We start from the raw sequence: 18,795 nt of genomic DNA on the forward strand, positions 1-18,795 counted from the left end.
GTAATAAGGGTGCCGGATCTTGTTGATGCCATAAGATCTTCCCCAAGATGTACCCCAGTCCTTCTGCCTTTTGTGAGTGACACGGGCTTTGCTGTTGCCACCCAGCCCAGGTCCATCAGGCGTTGCCTAGTTGGGGTTCCCGATGGTATCCCAGGGATGGTCCCAGTGAGGCATCTACGGACATGGGCTGCTCACACCCACCTCGCTTCTGCTGGGGCCAGGCTGGGCTCCGTCTCTGCGGGAGGGAAGGTGGCAGTGACCTGCTGTCCCTAAGTGAGATCCAGGGCCTGGGGGGGGCTAAAGCAAGTGGCAGAAGCTGCTAAATGTCACCCGTGCAATTCAAAACGGATCCCACATCAGCAGTGGGGCAGAAGGGACTGGGGATGGAGCAGCTCTCCCTTCCTACCCTCTGGTTGCCTTCTCATCCCCTTGGGTTTTCACCCTTTCCACCCCAAGGCTCCCTTCCTCCTGGGCTGGTCCCCTTGCACGGTGCCTTGTCCTCATAAGGACTTCGGGTGCTGCTAGGCACGCTCCAGGCTGCAGCTCCGCCAGGTCGGGACCATGTTAGCAGACAAAGCTGACGTGCTCCTGAAGCAGAGTGGTCTGCGGTGGTGCCATGTCTCCTGTCCTCTCCTCTCTCCCCCAGGGATCTCCTTCCAGAGGCTGGTGAGGACGGAGCAGGGGCTGTCTGTGAAGAACTACCAGAGCTCCACCGTGTAAGTGTGGCTATGGGTGCTGCTGGCATCTCCCCCCGCAGCATCCCCACCGAGCAGCAGCATCTCAAAGGGGTAGCAGTGGGTGCTGGGGAGAAGAGCTGGATAGCTGGGCTGAGCTGTGCGAAGGGACAAGGAAAGCGGCCGTGGCATTTCTGCAGCCATGGGTCAGGGTCTGTGGGCTCCCTATGTCGGTTATCCTGCAGCCCTGCTTACTGCAGATCCGGGTGAAAATGGCTGGGGAAGGCAGTCTCCTCTGCAGGGAGCTGCTGGTCTTGGCACAGGCTGGAGAACAGCCAGGAGGCTCTTCGATCTGCGTGTTTGGCAGCCACCAGCCCGAGGGGGGACAGAAGCAAGTCTGTCCCAGCCCAACAGTTAACGAAGGCCTCGCAGCTCTGAGCGTAGTCAGACTTTGCACCTTATTGAGGGCTGAACCTTTCCTCCTGCCAGGGCAGCTCATTTGTAAGTAGGAAAATGAGCCCGGGCGGTGTGTGCCCTTCCTGGCTGCAGTGCCAGCCCCAGCCCCCAGGACAGTCCTTCGTGCACAGCCGCCTCCGCTCTCTGCAGGAGGGGGGTCCTGCTGTTCTGGCTTATCGGTCATGCTGTGCACCGCTGGATCTGCACCCGTCTCCCACCCAGCTGCGCTGGTGCTGCAGTGTTGCTTTCCCAGTACAGCTCCCCAGCTCTACACGCTTATACTGGTGCAAGTGCAACCACTGATGACTTACAGCACGATGGCTATAGTTGCATAAAAAGCCCTGAAAACGCGGCACAAAGCTTTACACAAGCTGAACCTTGGGCTTGTTGAAAGCTTGCGCCCATTGCCTGAGCTTTCTAGAACCAAGCGCACAAAAGCACATCCTTAATTTAGAGACATTTTTGCGCAGTGAGGTGGACTGCTCATGTTAGTGAGCCTAAGCACATGCCTACTTGCTCTCTGGACTTCAGGTTTGGGAAGTCAAAGCCTGTGGACATTAATTTTGTGGTCCAGAGCAAAAATGCAGCTGAGATGTGGCTTTTCTCCTTAAAGGCCAGAAGTGATGCTGTGACCTGCACCTTGCAAGGGGAAGATGTTTTGGGGGCCCCTCTCATTTTCTACCCACCCCTGCTTCATCACATGTGCTGGATGTCCAGTTTGGACAACTGGCTGCTGGGCTGGAGCCCTGTCTGGGTCTGGTCGGACAATTACTGGGCTGGTGATATTGCAGATGTGGCAGGAGACGTGCTGCCAGGCATGCGCTGAGGGGCAGGACGGAGGATGCTCATCATTACCCACCCCCTGCCCCTGGCTGGCAGTGCAGCGAGGGTCCGGCACCCCTGCACAGCCCCGAGACCCTCCGCTGTGACTAACGTGAGAGGACACTGCCATCTAGTGTGAATTTGTCCAAGAGTTTCATGTTCCTCCAGCACCCGAGCCTGGCTGCCCAGACTAACAGCTGTCCCCCTGTCCCCAGGACGGTGCTGCTGCTCAACCGCTCCGAGGTGCAGAGCGAGTTCCTCTCCATCGCCGAGAAGCTGAGTGCCAGCGAGCACCCGCAGTGTGCCACCCTCGTCGTGCTCCTGGAGCACCTCTACCAGGCCAACTTCGGCACCCGCTGCGACCTGGACAGCCTGCACCGCCTCCTGAAGGTAGGCTCAGAGGGTTCGACTTCGGTGACGCAGTTCCATGCAGTTGGTGGGTGGGTTTCCTGACCAAAGTAATGTTTGATTGACAAAAGAGAGAAAGCTTTGGTAATGCTTCTTGGAGGAAAATATACACGCCTTTCCCTTCTCTTCTCAGGTTAGACCTGGGGTCTGCATTTCTGTTTTGTGCAGTGAGGGGGGGGGCGTAACTCGCCTTTTACTCCTTTCCCCATCCCTAAGTGGAGAGAGGATGAGCCCCTGGATTTGAAATGCAGCAATAGTATTCATTTGACCAGAGAAACACTTTGCTTTGCTCTTTGGGAGGGGCAAAAGCTTGTGAAGACAACCCTTTAGGGTTGGTCAAACACATTGTTTTTTTCCTTTGCAGAAATTTTGGGGGCACTTAAAGGGGGTACGAGGTAGAGGAGGGAAGGAGATTTGCCCAGTGGTGTAGTTAGTGACCTTCCCCAAAGACCTGTGCCTTGCCTCTGCGGAGGGACCCCCCTCAATTTCTCATCTTGGCTCTGCTCCCCCCAGTCCAAGACACTGGAAGAGCTCTCGGAGATCTATGCCAGCGCCGCTGAAGCACAGGAGATTGCAGCCGCCAGCAGCGACCCTGTCCCGGCCCGGGAGCGGCTGCAGTCTGTGCTGCGGGACATCGCCGGGGCGGCGTCCTTTCCTGCCATCGCGGGTGAGAAACCCCTGCCCCGTGCCCCCCTTTCCTCCAGGGTTTTCTACTGGCTCAGCCCCCGCAGTGGCGACGAGCTCCCCTGCGCTGCGGGTGCTGGGAGCCAGCCCTTTGAAGTGCAAAACCCGCTTTTGTGCAAAGTTTCAACCTAGTACAACTACTACAACAACAACAAAAAAAACCAGCCCAGGTTGTATTTCATAACCATGCAACGAGCCAGAAATTGTTTCTCGTCTTTCATTAAAACAGCAACAACCGAAAAAAAAAAAAAATAAATTCTCCAGCCTTCGAGGGTGAGATGAAAACATTAAAACAGAAACCGATGGCAGCAGTGATGTCTGGCTCTTAGAGCTGCGAAATGTCCCCTCGTCCCAAGCGCACGCTGACTTCACAGGGATGAGGACAGCAGCGTCAGCGCTCTGCGGGACCTGGGCTGCCCACACCACGCGCATGGGGTGGGCGGCATCTCCCACCCGCCAGGAGAGCTGTCGGGGTGCTATTGGGGTTCCCTGCAAACTAACTCCTCTCCCTCCTCTCTTCCCAGGCGAGGCTCAGCCCCGCAAGCTCCACACCATCCCCATCCCCGCCGCTCGCTGCTACACTTACAGCTGGGATCAGGATAACTTTGGTAAGCAGAGGGGGTCGTCCCCCCCCCCCAGTGAGACTGCAGCCCTCCGCTCCCTGTCGCAGGGGTGGCCAAGCAGCACTTCAGCTCTGCCAGCACCACCACGTGCAGCTGGACGTGCGGCACAAACCGTGGCCAGAGCCTGAAAGAGCTGCTACCAAATTGTGGGTGGTGATGGGAGAGAGAATGCAGCGGGCGCTGGTGTCCCCTGGGCAGGACAGGACACGGCCATCATGCCTGCTGTGATTCTGAGCAAAGCCCTCATCCGAGATGTGGGCACGAGGCACCGATGGCCCCAAAACACGTTGTATTGCCGGAGACAAATCGCACAGGGCTTGATCTCCTGGGCAAAGTTGTGTCCTGCATTAAGCTGGCAGAGATCCGTTGCATCCATGTCCATGGGGATATTGGTAGGACAGAGACCTTGTTTGGCAGAAAGCTCCTCTGCAAGGAGTCAGCCTTGCTCATGCCCTGGAAATAACTGTTGCTGGAAAAGCCTGACTGCACGGAGATGTCGGGGCTTTGCAGGGTTAAGACTCCTCGGATGTTATGGCTCTTCCCCCACCCGCAGCAGCCTCTGCTGTGCTCTTGGCCTGTCCGCAGCAGTTTTGCAGGGGAAATGGCAGCTTCCCCTTCTGCTGAGCTGGTCTCTCCGGCTTCCCTATTCCTGGAAGACCTTTTCAGTTCCTGTGAAGGTTTGGTGTTCACTGCCCGCTGACCTCAGCGAGCTGGACCAGAGCTCTGGCTTGGGCTTTGCAGTGAGTCTAGGCTTGCTGGGAGGCCACCCACAGTGGGGCAATTTGGGGTTTGACTATCAAAATACCTTGCTTTCCTCCTGCCCTCCAGTTAAACTTGGATCAGACACGGGCAGATTGTGAGATCTGTGTAGGAAGGAAGCACAACCCCAGCTGGCGTTTGCCTTTCAAGAACCCAAACAGAACGTGACCTCAAGGAGAGAAGCACGTTTTGTTTTGCCATCGCATCTGAGCGCCTTATGGCAATCTAAAAACCTTCAGGAGGAGGTTTTCAGCTCCTTGTTTGAAACCGTGCAGGATCAAAGAGCGCGTTGGCCACGCTGTAGCAGTGTTATTGTCTGGGGTCATCACGTTTCCAGCAGCTGTAGCCGATTCCCTACCAGATCTGATCTCCCTCCCGTTGCCTTTCAGATATCCTCAGTGATGTCCTCCGCAAAGAGTGCAGCGTTGTCGAGCCCATGGCCTCGGAGAACGAGGAGGAGGATGAAGAGGAGGAGGTGGAAACCGATGGCTGTTCCCCCGAGCGGGACTCACTGCTTTCCCCCATCTGCACCATTTCCAAAGACTCTGCGCTGTCAGAGGAGGGATTGAAGCCCTCGCGAGTGTCCCTCTTCACCAATTCCAAGGACTCCATCTCGGAGCTGACGGTGGTCTCCAGAAAGTCCCTTAAGTCGTTCGTCTCCAGCCTGAAGGACTGCATGGACAGCGGGTACGCGGAGGACAGCGACGAGAGCTCCCTGGACATGGTGGGGAGGATGGAGCTGAAGGTAGAGAAGACCCACCACAAATACAGACACACGCTGACCAACAAGATCTACAAACTGTTCAAGAGCAAAAGCCAGCTGGTCTTGAGGAGAGACCTGAAGGACTGCCCGGACATGGACTCGCTCTCGCTGCCCCTGCGCCGGGCCGAGAGCCTGTGCACCCCCCAGGCCAAGCACCGTATCCCGGCGCGCTCCCGGCGCGCCCACTCGCTGCCGCAGCACGTCCTGAGCCAGCGGCTGCCGGCCCCGCTCACCCCGCGGCACCTCAGCCTCCACCGACGGCCCTTCCTCAGCTACGATGAGGACGCCAAGGTGTCCACGCTGCGTGTCGTGGTCTTTGGCTCTGACCGCATCTCAGGGAAAGTGGCCCGAGCCTACAGCAACCTCAGGTGAGCCGGGCGGCGCGGGGGACCCGGCTGCACGTACCTGGCCCTGTTGGGACACGCCGGAGGGCTTGGCTCACTCAGCCCTCTCCTACCTTCTAGGCTCAAGGAGAGCACCTGCCCCTCACTGACAAGGTACTTCAAGCTGCAGTTTTTCTACGTTCCTGTGAAGAGGAGCTGCTTGGCTCCATCAACCCCACTGATGCACCCCTCCCCATCCCTGGGGGATCCCCAGCTCCGGGCCTCGGCACAGGTGGTAGGTGTCCTGCTTGCCGTGGGGCTTGGGGTGCTGCCGGCGCCCTGCTTGGCCCTGGGAGCGGTGTGCGAGGAGGCTGGCAGGGCAGGCTGAGGGGGGTGTTGGTGTCTCTTCCACCAGCCCCAAGCGTGGGAGGAGGAGCTGGGGGTGCCCCCAGTGTGACCCGTGTGTCCGGTTTCAGGATCCCACCTTGGCTGGGAGGGAGAGCAGCACCAACGACATCTCCCACTACATTGGCATGTTGGACCCATGGTACGAGCGCAACGTTCTTGGGCTGATGAACCTGCCCATGGACGTCCTGTGTCAGGTATGTGCATGCCAGCTGGTAGGGGTTGGCGTCCCCCTTCCCCGAGGAACAGGGCAGCTGAACGGAGAGCTTCTGCTGAGCACTGGGCCACCATGCACCTGTACTGCAGGCTGTGCTACATGGATATGGGATGGAGATGGGGTGGTCAGGAGGAGGGTTTCCATCCCTGGTAGGGTGGAACAGGCAGTTCTTGACACCAGGCTGTGGGTACCGTGTACCGCATCAGGCTTGTGACTTATTCTCTTGCTGCAGTCTGCCAAGCCAGAGGCTGAGCCCCAGGAGGGCTCCCGGGAGCAGCTGCCCATCCTGGCCGACATGATCCTCTACTATTGCCGCTTCGCCACGCGCCCTGTCCTGCTGCAGCTCTACCAGACAGAGGTAGGCAAAGGGGCTCAGCCCTGTCTTGGCGAGGGGAAAAGGGAGGCCTCCTGCCTGTGCCACCAGCTCGGGACCTGCCTGAGAAGCAGATGGGGGTGTGGCGCAGCCTCCATGTGCTGGTGAGGCAGAGCTTGGCCTCCTCATAGTCCCCGGGTGCTCATGGTGCTGATGCTCTTGGCTCAGGGATGGAGAGCACGCAGGTCCTGCCCAGACAGCCCTTACGTAACACGAGCAGTTTTCCATCGAAACACACAAAGCGACTCCTGTCAGTGCTCACAGGTTATTCACATCGCTGGAAGTCCCTCCAGTGCTCTGCTTTGCAAACCCAGCCCCTCCATGAAGCCCGTTTTCCCCGCCCCGCTGCGCGCACAGGGCAGCCGTGGTGGGGAAGGCTGAGTGCACGGCTGCAGCGACTGCTTTGGTGCAGTGGCACGGGACTGGCTGCAGTGGGGCTGTGGCGAGCAGAGTTGCTGCTGTTCATGGGATTTGTGCTGCCCAAAGCGATGCCCAGGCCCTGATGTTAGGCTCATTGTTGGTTTTCTTTCCAGTGGGTTGGGGATTTTAAGTGAAAGTTAGGGTTTGGGGTTGTTTTACTGGCTGGTGGTTTGTTAAAACAGTCGGAAGTACAGCTAAAAGCAAGTGTCACCTGAGGCAGTTGTTGAAAGGTGTATCTTGAAAAATGGAAAGGATTTTTCCCAAACTGACCATTTCCTGCAGGAAGAAGTGAGGGGGGGTGAATGTTGCCTGGCACAGGCTGGGTCTCCTCACCACATCTTCCCTCCTCTTCCCCTGGCAGCTCACCTTCATTGGGGGAGAAAAGATGACCGAAGTCTTCATCCATTCCCTCGAGCTGGGCCACTCGGCAGCGACGCGGGCCATCAAGGCATCAGGTCTGTAGCTGCTTCGGCACCCACAGCCTTGGGTTGGAGGTCTGTGAACCACTGGGCTGGGAGGTAAACGGGAAGAGGGGCTGGAGGGAGGGTGGGCTGCAAGAGGTGTCTGAGCCCAGGCTGCATCGTCAGCAAAGATCCAGACATCTTGTCACAAATTTGGAAGCGAAGCGTCGTAGTTCTTGCTTTCCTCTTCAGGACCAAAGCTGTGGCAATGCCTTGTTGTTTTTACTGCTGTTAACTCTGAAATGTATTTGCAATAACAGAGCTTCAAGCCCATTTCCTTCCTCTCATCAGCACCTGGCCAAGCGCAGCTCTTTATCTTTTCTTTTCGCTGCTCTCTGTTGTTTGTGCTTCGTCCAGGAGTGTCATTTATAAAACCCTCTTTCCATTTCCTTAGTTTACTGGGTAAAGCAAGATTTGTGCGTGTCCTTGGAGCCTTCCTGCGAAGGAGATCCATGTGCTTTTACACTAGGAATTTATTAAATTATTAGAGACAAGAAGCAACGGCAGAAGCATCTGCCTGCAGCGTGGTCTCCAGCTCTCCCCCGTACCAAGGCCAACAGGCTGCCTGGTGCGGTGCAGCTCGCGGAGACATCTCATGGCCAAGCAATAATACTGCATATAAACACGTTGCTTAATTTTTTTAACCAATTGCTGTTCTGTGATCTCGCCTTGTCTTTCTAAACAGAGCTCATAAAGTATCCTCTGTACGAAGTGTCGCCACCCTGCTCCCCCAGAACACAGGCTTGGCCAAGACCTCTTCCCAATAACTCATGAAACCACCAGTCTTTTCTGACTTTGATTTCTTTTTTTTCCCCTTGGGTTGTCTGGCAGCAGGCCACTTAACATCTGCAAAAAATTATCCAGGGGAAAAAAAAAAGTTAGTAAGTGTCGGGCACAGTATTTCAAGGCTAATTTAATGTGGGCACAAATATGCCCAGAAAAACAGGAGCTGGGTTAGCAACGCGGCCTTTCATTGCTTTGTGCTTTCCCTGGAGCACTGACCCCTCTGCACCGGCTTAGCCAGCACTGCTTTCAGTTTTGCAGAGCTGCTTGTTGTGCTTTGTGGTGGAATTTCTGCACTGGATTAATTGCTTTCTGGCAGCTTTTAAGCCACCTTTTCTTTTTGCTTTTTTGCTCCACAGCTGTTTTCAGCAAACCATTTTTTCCCCTTTCTGTAGGTACTGAGTGTGCTGCTGTTTCAGTCGCCAACTGAAGAATGGGGATAAAAGGCCACTGCGTGACATTTGCTCCTTGTTTTGTGCAGGTCCAGGCAGCAAAAGGCTGGGCATAGATGGAGACAGAGAAGCAATCCCACTAACACTACAGATCGCCTACAGCAAGGTGAGCGCGTGGGACTTGAGCAAAGGCAGAAAACCACTTCAGTGGTGGGCAAACATGTCTCTCAGCTGGGGGCTGGGAGAGGCAAACGCTGGCAGTCTGCTGGAGGAGCCCGAATCCAAGCCCAGATGAGCCAAACTCAAGCTAATTGCCTACTTACTGGCTAATTGTGGGTGGCTTTCCACTCCTGTTCAGCCCAGTGAAATAGGGAATGCGCAGCCAGTTTCCATAGAGTGGACGTGTGCTCAGTGCCAGTTTACACTGGTGGGCTCAGCTTCCAGGGAGCAATCTTCTGCTGGTCACAGCAGCCCTCCTATGTTGTTGGTTCCTTTGTAGTTATTTAGTGTTAAGCCTGGGCAATTTTTGTAAATCCAAGATTAAATGAACTTTAATGCCTGCTCAAACTTTGTGCAGCTCCGGGTAAATCCAGATCTGAGCTAGTCCTGCCAGACGGTTGGGGTGGGAGGCAGGGTAACATCAGCCTGGAGCGTGGCATCTCACAGGCTTCGGTTGGTCTCTGCAGACAGCCGTCAGTGGAAGAAGTCACTGGGACGATGTTGAGAAGGTCTGCACATCCGTCAACCTTAGCAAAGCCTGCAAGAAGTATGAAGAACTAGGTGGGTAGAGGTGGTCTTCGTGGCTTTGCGTGGGGAGCAACGGGAGGGACTGGTGGAGCAAGAGGACAGGATGGATCTTCTAGCTGGAGCAAAACAGATGTGTGAATGCAGCAGACGATACATGGAAGGTGCCTGGTGTTCCCTGGGGCATACTGTAGTCCTTGGCTGTCCTTAGCACCACATCGGGGATGAAAGGCATTTGATTTCCCATTGTCCTAAAGCTTCCAGCCAAGGAAATGGGGTGTCCGTTAGGGATGGGGCCTGGATGGTCTAAACAGCAGGATGATCGCTGGAGAGTGGTGCTTTCCAGAACACTCGTTTAGTAAGGGAAGGAGAGACAGGTAAAACTGTTGTTAAGTGAAGCAGGACCAAGGGAGAGGGTGCTTGTCCTGCCCTCTGCAGCAGCCGTGCCTTGCAGCCAGCTTTCAGCAGGCTCTTGCTAAGCTGGTGCTTCAGCCTGGTTTCCTTCCTGCAGCTCAGAGATAGCTGGCTGCCACATAGATTTGCTGCTTTTATTTTTTTTTTTTCCTAATCATGTTTCTGATGAGGTGTTAATAAGGCTTTAAGCCTTTTAAAAGCAGCAAGACTTTTAGTCTGTGTGTGTATTTAGAAGCAATACCTGTTCATTCTTGCTTAAGAACAGCTGTTTTGGCAATCAGACACCCAGTTCTGAGTAAACTGAGGGGGTTTTTAGTTCCTCTTTCCTTGTGTGCTTTGTGTCTGGCAGATGTGTGGTTTGTGAGTGGAGTAGTTGGCGCAAACGGGTGATCTACCAAATAGGAGACAGCTCCTACATGCCCCACGGAGCTCAGCCTAAACCTCTCTCTCTCCTGTCCCATGTGTTGCTACCCCATCCTTGAAGCCATGGAGACAACCCTGGAAAAAAAAACAGCAGGAATTAATTTCCACCTCCTCTATATATTTTGAGTTGGGTGTTTCTGTGCTAGTTCTGGAGCTTCGCTTGTGCTGCCAGCGCTGGGGGTTTGCTTCAGGAGGTGTCCTCAGCCCCACACTGGGGAGAAGCTGCTTCATGAATGTACCTGCTCAAGCAGGGGGTGGGACGGGATGATCTCCAGAGGTCCCTTCCAACCCCTGCCTTTCTGTGATTCTGTGAATCTCCTTCCTTCCAAGAGAAACCCGGTCCCCTTGATTGTCTCCGTCGGTTTTCACATTCAGCAGTTTGACCACAGGATGTCACTGTAATTCCAGACAGGAAAAGCATCTTCATGTGGACAGCAAGAAAGGCCAGGCTGGGAGAGCTAGAATTTCCTCATGATGATGGGGCAGTGTTTTTTTCTCCTGTTTAGGTCCTAAGATAGTTAAATGTCCTTTTCTGCTATGTTTGGAAAGCAGTTGGAAATTACAGAGGACATTTACCTCTGTGTCTCTGATGGCTTTCTTTCCGTGTGGGTTAGCGTGAGGGAAGTAAAGCTAAATTGTACTCCATTTCCCCCAACGGTGGGCTCGGGCTGAGAGCCACTGGCTCTGGGATGCTTTGGGGGGTGGAGGGACCACTTGGGTTCCAACCAGTGGCCCAGAAGCCCCGAGTGATAACAGTTTTCTTTTGTTACAGCCTCAAAGACAGAGTGTCTCAACTTAACCATGACAGAGGTGGTCAAAAGGCAAAACTCCAAATCCAAAAAAAGTTTTAATCAGGTAACTCAAATCATGGTGCTTTTACACTGGGTAACAGGAGGTCAGCCTGACTCAGCTGGGAGGGAAGCAGGGCGGGAGTCCATTTGTTGCTGGCCACCAGGCCTGCCCTAGGGTGCCCAGCTCCCCTGCTCCCCTTGCCCGCACAGGGAAATGAGCCGAGCCTGGCAGCTCCCTCATTCCGACTCTTCTATCAGCAGATCAGCGTGTCCCAGATAAAAGTAGACAAGGTCCAGATTATCGGTGTCCAGTCCTCCTTCGCTGTGTGCCTGGACCAGGATGAGCAGAAGATCCTGCAGAGTGTAACCAGGTAGGAACTGCAATGAGGCCGGCTGCCCGCTGCAGTCAGCCCTCCTGGGGTGGTGCATCCTGTGTGTGAGGACTTGTCAGGAAGCGTGGGTGATCCTGAGCACCACGGTGCATCTATGCCAGATGCCCAAGCTGGGTGACACAGCTCCAAGCTCTGTAGCGTAGCTGAGCTCAGGTGGGATGGATGGTCCTGCTCAGATCCCAGCAGTAATTTACCCCCATGACTGCCACAGTCTAAAGGGTGGTCCCCAGTTCAACTCTGTAAAGGCAGCTGTTTCAGCAAGACCAGTCATAAGCCAGAGGAGAGCTGTGCAACATAAATGAGGTATTTGGAGAGCAGAGCCTTTGACTTCTAAACCTCATTTGGGTTCTCCGCCACCTTTGGCATACCCATTGCAGAAGGAACCCATGATCTTCATGGGAGAGACTGGGGTAGAGCAAGAATTGTTCATTTGAGTGTTCATCCATCAGTCATGTCCCCAGGGCACCAAGATGGCTCTCTGGGTGTTGGAATTTGAAAACTCACTGTAGATGACCTACTCCCGTCAGCACAAAGACATCAAACCAGATGATCCATGGGTCTTAAAAATGTGCAAGCATTTTAACTTCTCCCTCAAAGAGCAGAACTCTGCGAGGTTATGCTGCCTCCAACAGAAAAAAGATTTTGGATCTTATCTCTTAACCCTAAAGAGAAGAGTTTTACTTCACTTGTTTGTTGTGCAACTCAAGGGGCTAGTGGGAAAGTTCAATGCATGAAATAGAAAAGGAGCTACTTCCCTCTCCCCAAAACTTGGGGGATGCAAAAGTTCTTGTTTTCCTTAATGAGTTTCAGAAATTGCTCCTTATGGATGCTTCTGCTCTTGGTCCCAGTCTGAGCCAGTTTAAAGACCTGAACTCTCAGCGCTCAAACTCCAGTCCTATTGAAGACTGCACCGATTCCTGTTGGTTTGCAGATATTTCTGCCGCACCTGCGGACCATGATTCTCAGCCACATGCCTTACTTATAACTTGGTTTCTTTCCGTTCCCCTGCAGGTGTGAGATCTCTGTGTGCTACAAACCCAGGGACAGCGACCTCTTTGCACTGAGAAGGTCATCTTTGCCTTCCCAGGACCCCTCCGAGTTTCATTCTCTCCTGTGTTTACCCATTGCCACCTTCAGTGGAGCACTGCCGTAGAAGAACCCTGTGTCCTCTCAGGCCAGACTCACATCCAACACCAATTTAGCCTCAGGAAAAGGAAGCTGACTGTCCTCCTTTGGGCTGGAGAACCATCCGTTCTTGTCCAAGACATCCTGCAGCCCAAAGTGTTATCATGGTGGCTGAGCTGCTCCTGGCCTGGGCTTAGCCCGTTCTTGGGAAATGGGAACACTGGTGGTGTGCTCTGGTATCTCTCAGGGTTCCTCACCAATGGGAGGAAAGTAGTTTCCTTGAGATCTCCACCTGGTTCAGCAGACTGCCAACACCTGGATTGAGAGGGCAAGGCAAGGACAGCGGTATTTTCCTGCCAGCAAATGGTGCTGTGGCTGTGTTTGACGGTGACTGCAAAGCCAGTGTGATCTGAGGGAGTTCGTGGGGGGACATTTTGGAAGGTGAATGTCCTTGGCTGAGTGGCGGTAGGTGGCCTCCAACGCGGGGGGCGTTGCAGACCACCCAGCCGAAGTTGGTATCAGGCTGAGGATGCTCGGGACCGTTCTTTCAGGGCGGGGACAGGCTTTCTCAAAGTTTTCTTTAAATTAGGAAGGTTGGGTGTTTTGCAGAGAAACAGTGCAGAGCAGAGCGACCCAGCTGAGGCCCAAAAAGACCCCAGCATGGGTTGTAGACTGCTGCTTGCGTTCCCGTGAATTGAGTGCAATAGGCCATACCAGGGCACGGAGAGCTTGTCATGTATACGTGCGTTTACTGTAAATCCAGGACCTGCAGGAGATGGACTTCCAATTTTTGCAGAATTTCAGAGTTCACCCAGGAGATGTATTCCTTGTTCAGCCCATGTTCTTGCATCCTTCTCCCCAGCCCTGTACACTAGAGGCATCCCAGAGGCTGAATCCTCAATAGTTGCTTGAAATACGGCAAGAACCATGCTCACATTAATAGGAGGGAGGGAAGTACTAGGAAAAACCACCAGGATTGCCTGAAGCTTACCTGAGGAGGCAGCTTTGCTAGAGGAGGACCCAGCGCCAAAAACACTAGTGACACTTGCAAGTGACAATAGGATTTGGGATCCCCCCCCCCTCCAAAGAGGCTTTCCATCCTCTTCATTCTCTCTGCGAGGCTGTAGGTACAGAAAGGTGCAATAGTTGCGGGTATTTAGAGGTATTCTGACCCCAGGAGCAAAAATGAGACTGGAAAAGCCTTGCCTGGTTTCATAGCCCTCAAGCTGTTTCTCAGTAGTTCTTGGTGATTGCACTAACAATAACAGGCAAAAGAGCCCGCTGCCCGCTGCAGGCTAAAAGGGTCTTAATGCCGAGGGCATGTGCTCCCTGGATAACGTCTGGAAGGGACCCCGATACTGCTGGGGGCTGCAGGGCTCAGCCACAGCGTGATCAGATCAGTGTTGGTCCCTTGATCCTCCAGAAAACGGGACCTGGTCAGCTCTTGGCACTAGTTAGAACAAGGTTGGGCTCTGCCCCGAGGGCTGGTGGCACAGCAGCGGTGTCATTTGAGGTTAAATCTGCCAGGAAAAGGGCCAGATCCCCGGGGGGCTTTGGTTGTCTCTGAAAAGTGTGGGTCAAGTTTGTCTGCTGGATTCTTCCACATCCCTCCTGGAAGTGTTTGGGAGATCCCTCCTGTGCCAGTGACTCTGAGCCTGGCCCCACTGGCTGCTGGACCTGCTTTCTGTCCCCACCTCCTCTGTTGTTTGGGGGCAGCTTGGTCTGGGCCCAGTGGTGAAATCTCAGGTTGAGAAGGTGCCAGCTGGCTCCTTGGTGTCCTCAGCAGCTCTGGATGCTGCTTCTGCCAATGGCCAGAGATGAGCAAAAATGAGATGTGAACATGCTCCTGGGGCCTCTGCGCTTCATCCTTCTACTTGAATAAACCATCCCAAGGATGGTGTTGCCTTGTGGACTCCAAGAAAAGACCCTCATATGGGGCAAAGCATCACTTGAACAGATTCAGACGCTCTGGCTCCACCATGATGCAAAGCCAGCTTGGACTCCCGGCAAGGACCCACCTTCCCTGGCCACGCACCGACCCTGGGAGCACCCACCTTTTCCTATGTGCGTGGAGCAGTGTCCAGTCCATGGACTCGGCAGGGACACCAAGACGCTGCCAGGGTGTGGTGGGCTGTCCCATCCCTCACAGGGTGCCTGTGGGGCGATGTGGGAACGTGCGCTGAGTCGCTGCTGTGCATTTCTTGCACATCAGTATTTTAAGTCCAATAGGCTCCAGGAATCAGCAGCAGATTTTAATAGCTCTTTCCATGCACTTGGAAAAAAATTTTCCCACTGACTTTTCATTTCCTGAGCAGGTTTGTGTGCATCTTCTCATATGGGCTGAATTTTGACAGCTGTGTTTTTGTTCAATACTTTAAATAGCACCTTATCCTGTCAAAACATTGCTATTTGCGACCTTGATATCCGTGGCTAAATATATCCCTGCCGCTGTTAATGATATAAACCTCTTCGGTTTCAGCTGGCCCTACAAAAATACCAGAGAAGATAATTTCCATCTCGTATTGAAAAACAAGCACAAACTCTAGGGACTCATAATCCTGGCTAACGTTTTGACCTCTGATGCTTTCTGAAATGAAAGGAGTTCGAGGTTCTTTCAGGTCATCCTTGTACATACGTTCATCCTCACCAAATCTGTGTAATGTCTGTGCTGATCTGTAAAATACTGTTTAAAGAATTTTTAAGGTAATTGTAAAATATTAAATATTGATTTATTTCAAGTACAAGTACAGTGTTTGAGCTGAGTAATTTCTGAGCAGGCGGGAGGCACGGGGGAGGCTCCGTATCTCTGCGAGGAGGACAGGGAGCACCCCGGTCCTTTGCAGAGTAGTTGACCTGAGAGCACAAAAAGGGTCATAAAGTCATTATGTTCATGAGCTTGATCCCACAGGGCACGACACGGAGACCTGCAACACTTAATTGAGCTGCTTCTGTTCTGTGAGTAAAAAAGCAGGTTTTGATGCTGTAAATCCAAAATCGGTTTCATGCTGGATTAAGGAGAAGAGAAACTAGCAGAGCGTGCGTGTGCAAGGTGAGATCTGTGCATGCCCTTCCCTTCTAGGAGGCTCCTTGACCTTTTCTGTGTTGCTTTGCAGAGAAATGCGGGTTATGCTGAGAGCTGAGCACCTGGCAGCTCCTGGGCCACGGGCAAGGGCCAGCCCCAGGGTGCAGAGCAGAGCCCCGGGACGAAGGGTGGTTGCTCCGGGTTGGCAGGTTTTTGCCCTGAAGCCGGGTATTGGGCTATTTCTGACTTGGAAACGTCTTCTGCGTCTTTGGGGATGCAGACTTTGCAGATGGGCTGTTGCTACTGAAAGTACTCTGAAATATGAAATGACACTTGCAAATGTTTAACTGTCTCAAGGTCGCCCTTCTCCTCCTGCGGGTATATTGAAGGGAAGACGCTTAGCTGGTAGGTGTGAGGGCCAATGTGTCATAATCAAATAAACAACGTGGGAAAGTCATTTCAGCTCAGAAGAGCTGAAAACCAGATGAGAATAACTTCTGTTAATCAGCACTTAGTTATGTATTAGCTATCATTTTTTTTTCACTCTGATTAGAGAATAACAAAAGGCATTTTTTAAAATGAAAAGGGTCTTTTGAAAAGGAAAATAAAATTCAAAAGGAAAATACTTTATTTTCTGAGCTGGAATGATAATCTGCTTTTGTTTGTTCTCAACAACAAGCAACAAAAAAACCCAAACCCTAAACCACAAATCCCCCTTCTCTGTTTCTTTTCTTTTTAAAAAAGTGGAAAGAGGAACGTGCATGTTGAAATCCGAAGCAGAAAGACGGTACTTTGTTCTAAAAACATGCATGATGAAAAGTTCAGGGTCAGACCTCGAGTCTGATCCTTGAGATGCTGAGGGTTTTGTTCTTGTAAGTAGAAAAGATTTAGCAAACAGCTGCTGATAAAATAAGCAAGGCTGGGTTAAGGCTGGACTATTTAACAAAACTAGTTTTGCCTCTTGTAGATACTGTCCGATCAGCTGATGGAACTCACTGCAACTCTTACAGCGTCAAAGCTGAGCTGCTCTGTGGCCTCTCTGCGTCTGTGAGGGAGGGGAAGAGAGTGAGTTAGGTCTGTTCAGTGTTTCAGGCTGGGACCGCCAACTTACGTTGGCTTCCTGAATGGAATAGCTTATACCAAAAAAAGTGCCTTGGGGTTTTTTATGTATTAATTTCCCAAGGCGCAGTGGCAGCTGGAAATGATCTGTCAGGGGTTATCATCCCACAGTCAGCTCAGTCGAAGCTGCTGGACTTGGCACAGCTGGAGTGGGATGTGCTCCGCCACTGGTGAGCTGCGATGTGGTGTGGGAAAGCACTACGGGGCGACCTCTCACCACCCACCATCGGAGGTGACCCTCCATCTTCTGGTCTTCTCCAGTGGCACTTTGCGCATAGGCGCTCCCCATCTTCACTGGTGTGATCCCCACAGCTTCACCTCGCCAGCACAAGGAGCGCCCCAGCGCCGGTACGTGCATCGGGTGCCGGTTGGGTGTGAGTCGGGCGAGAGCCAAACCTGCCACCCCAGAGCTGCCATGGCTCGGTGCTGGCTGGGAGCAAAGAGCTTAACCCATGCAGGCAGCATCAATCAGGTTGCTCAGGGTCCAGCCAAGGTTTGAATAGCTTCAGGGATGGAGATGTTTTAGTGCATGAGGTGGAGAACAACATAAGCCAGTGATCGTGCAGAGAAGGGGTCCTTAAGTGGCCAGATCTGGTCTGGTGGCTAATTAGGAATACAGAATGAATTAGCATCAATAGGCAGGAATGAGGATGCCTATGCTGGATTCACTATTATAAAGACATTAAGATATTCCTCTGAAAGAGAAAATGCAGCTGCCGTCCTCTTTTGGCAGGTGGGGCAATAGAACCTACCTTCCATGGTCTGAGTAGGTCACCGTCAGGCTGTCTGGATGGAGACGTTGCTGTGAGGCATGATGAGTGCTCCCAAACACTGACAGTTGCTTCTTGAAGCATTTGGATGAAGGAAAAATACATTTGCACCTAAATACAGTGTTAGTTAGTGCTGACTTCTCTTTAGCTTTAGTGTCATGTTGGGGAAGAAGTTTGCCTGCAAAGTTCACGCGGTCTGCCAGAGGTGAGCAGAGGTCTGCCAGGCTCAGGCTCAGGACGGCTGCCTGAGAGAGCTGGAGCCTGCACCCAGGCTGGGCCAAGAGCAGCCCAAGCATTTGGTCAGTGATGGGGCACTTCACCTGGGCGTAGGGACCTGCCCACAGCCTTGTGCAGCTTGGCACCTCTCATCCCTTCCTCGTGCTCAGCTCGATTGTCAGAAGCGCCAGGGCAAACCTTCCTCTTGAGCTCTTGCTTCCTGGTAGACAAACGCGTGGTTTCATGTGTGGCATTTCCAGATGCCCCTGCAGAGAGACAGAGGCAGCTATGGGGCATGCCAGGGGGTGCGGAAGCCTACAGGGACCTGGGGATGGGGGTCATGGGGGATGAATTGGACTGTTGGCAGGAGATGTCTTAAAAGGAGGTATTTCAAAGGTGCTTATTTGCTCTCAGCTGTAGCAAGAAGGAGCAGAGTCAGGCTTCGTGGCAGCTCTCAGTCACCGCATACCGTTACAGGATTAGGATTAACGTGCCCAGGGCACCTCCTTGGTTAGAGGTCACAGCCCCACAAACACCGTCCCCTCCTTTCTGTCTGCCTGCTGCCTGTCCCGCTCCCGTCGCCGCAGCTCAAATCACCTTCAGCCGAAGCGGGGGCACCTGGGGGCGGCTCAGTCCTGCTGGCCGCGAGCCCCGAGCGTGGCTAACCGAGCCCCGGCACGACGGCCAAATTCACCCCTCTGCCAAGGGACAGGCTCCTGCCTGACCCAGAGGGGTTGATCGAGAGCCTGCTAATAATCCAGAGCTTTCAGAAGAAAAGGGAGAAAATTCAGGGAATAGGGTCTTCTGCCAACCTCCCTGCCCTAGTTCCCTCTTGCGGCTGCAGGTTTCGCTGCTGGTAGATCAGGCTGTTTCCCATGTGCGTGATTGAGCTGCTCTTACAGGCAGCTGTAAAGTGGAAAATATTGGAAATTTCTGTGAATTTTGCTAATTCCTTAAGGGTTTTGGCCAGCACCCGTGACTGAAAAGGGCATCCGACTCCCTGCTTGTCTCGAGGCTGACCTTTGCTCAGGCCTAACAAGAGCAAAGCTGGACAAGTGAAACATTTCTGGGCTGCAGGCAGCTGTTTATCTCCCTTGGCAATGCCTGCTGCTCCACTGTCCTTATCTTTCTTGTGCTAATTAATGATAATTAAAAGTTAAAATGGCTCCCCGTGTCTGCATGAGGAATGGAGTTTTCCTAGCAGGGAAAATTCACT

At 53.2% G+C, this 18,795-nt stretch overlaps 1 protein-coding gene across 1 annotated transcript in view; it reads left to right on the top strand.

The window, feature by feature from the left end:
- PIK3R5 (phosphoinositide-3-kinase regulatory subunit 5) overlaps positions 1 to 15,196 on the top strand; it is a 63,471-nt gene extending 48,275 nt beyond the window's left edge. The window contains exons 6-19 of the mRNA XM_064467073.1: positions 647 to 716; positions 2,168 to 2,342; positions 2,874 to 3,027; positions 3,569 to 3,652; positions 4,816 to 5,557; positions 5,654 to 5,807; positions 5,989 to 6,114; positions 6,367 to 6,492; positions 7,289 to 7,382; positions 8,653 to 8,729; positions 9,250 to 9,343; positions 10,917 to 10,999; positions 11,197 to 11,306; positions 12,339 to 15,196. Of these exons, the coding sequence (XP_064323143.1) occupies positions 647 to 716; positions 2,168 to 2,342; positions 2,874 to 3,027; positions 3,569 to 3,652; positions 4,816 to 5,557; positions 5,654 to 5,807; positions 5,989 to 6,114; positions 6,367 to 6,492; positions 7,289 to 7,382; positions 8,653 to 8,729; positions 9,250 to 9,343; positions 10,917 to 10,999; positions 11,197 to 11,306; positions 12,339 to 12,480 (2,231 nt within the window). The 3' untranslated portion in view covers positions 12,481 to 15,196. The remainder of the gene's footprint in view (positions 1 to 646; positions 717 to 2,167; positions 2,343 to 2,873; positions 3,028 to 3,568; positions 3,653 to 4,815; positions 5,558 to 5,653; positions 5,808 to 5,988; positions 6,115 to 6,366; positions 6,493 to 7,288; positions 7,383 to 8,652; positions 8,730 to 9,249; positions 9,344 to 10,916; positions 11,000 to 11,196; positions 11,307 to 12,338) is intronic.
- The last annotated feature ends 3,599 nt before the right edge of the window (positions 15,197 to 18,795 follow it).

This window comes from Phalacrocorax carbo, chromosome 16 (genome assembly GCF_963921805.1).
Source record: "Phalacrocorax carbo chromosome 16, bPhaCar2.1, whole genome shotgun sequence".
Lineage (NCBI taxonomy): Eukaryota > Metazoa > Chordata > Aves > Suliformes > Phalacrocoracidae > Phalacrocorax > Phalacrocorax carbo.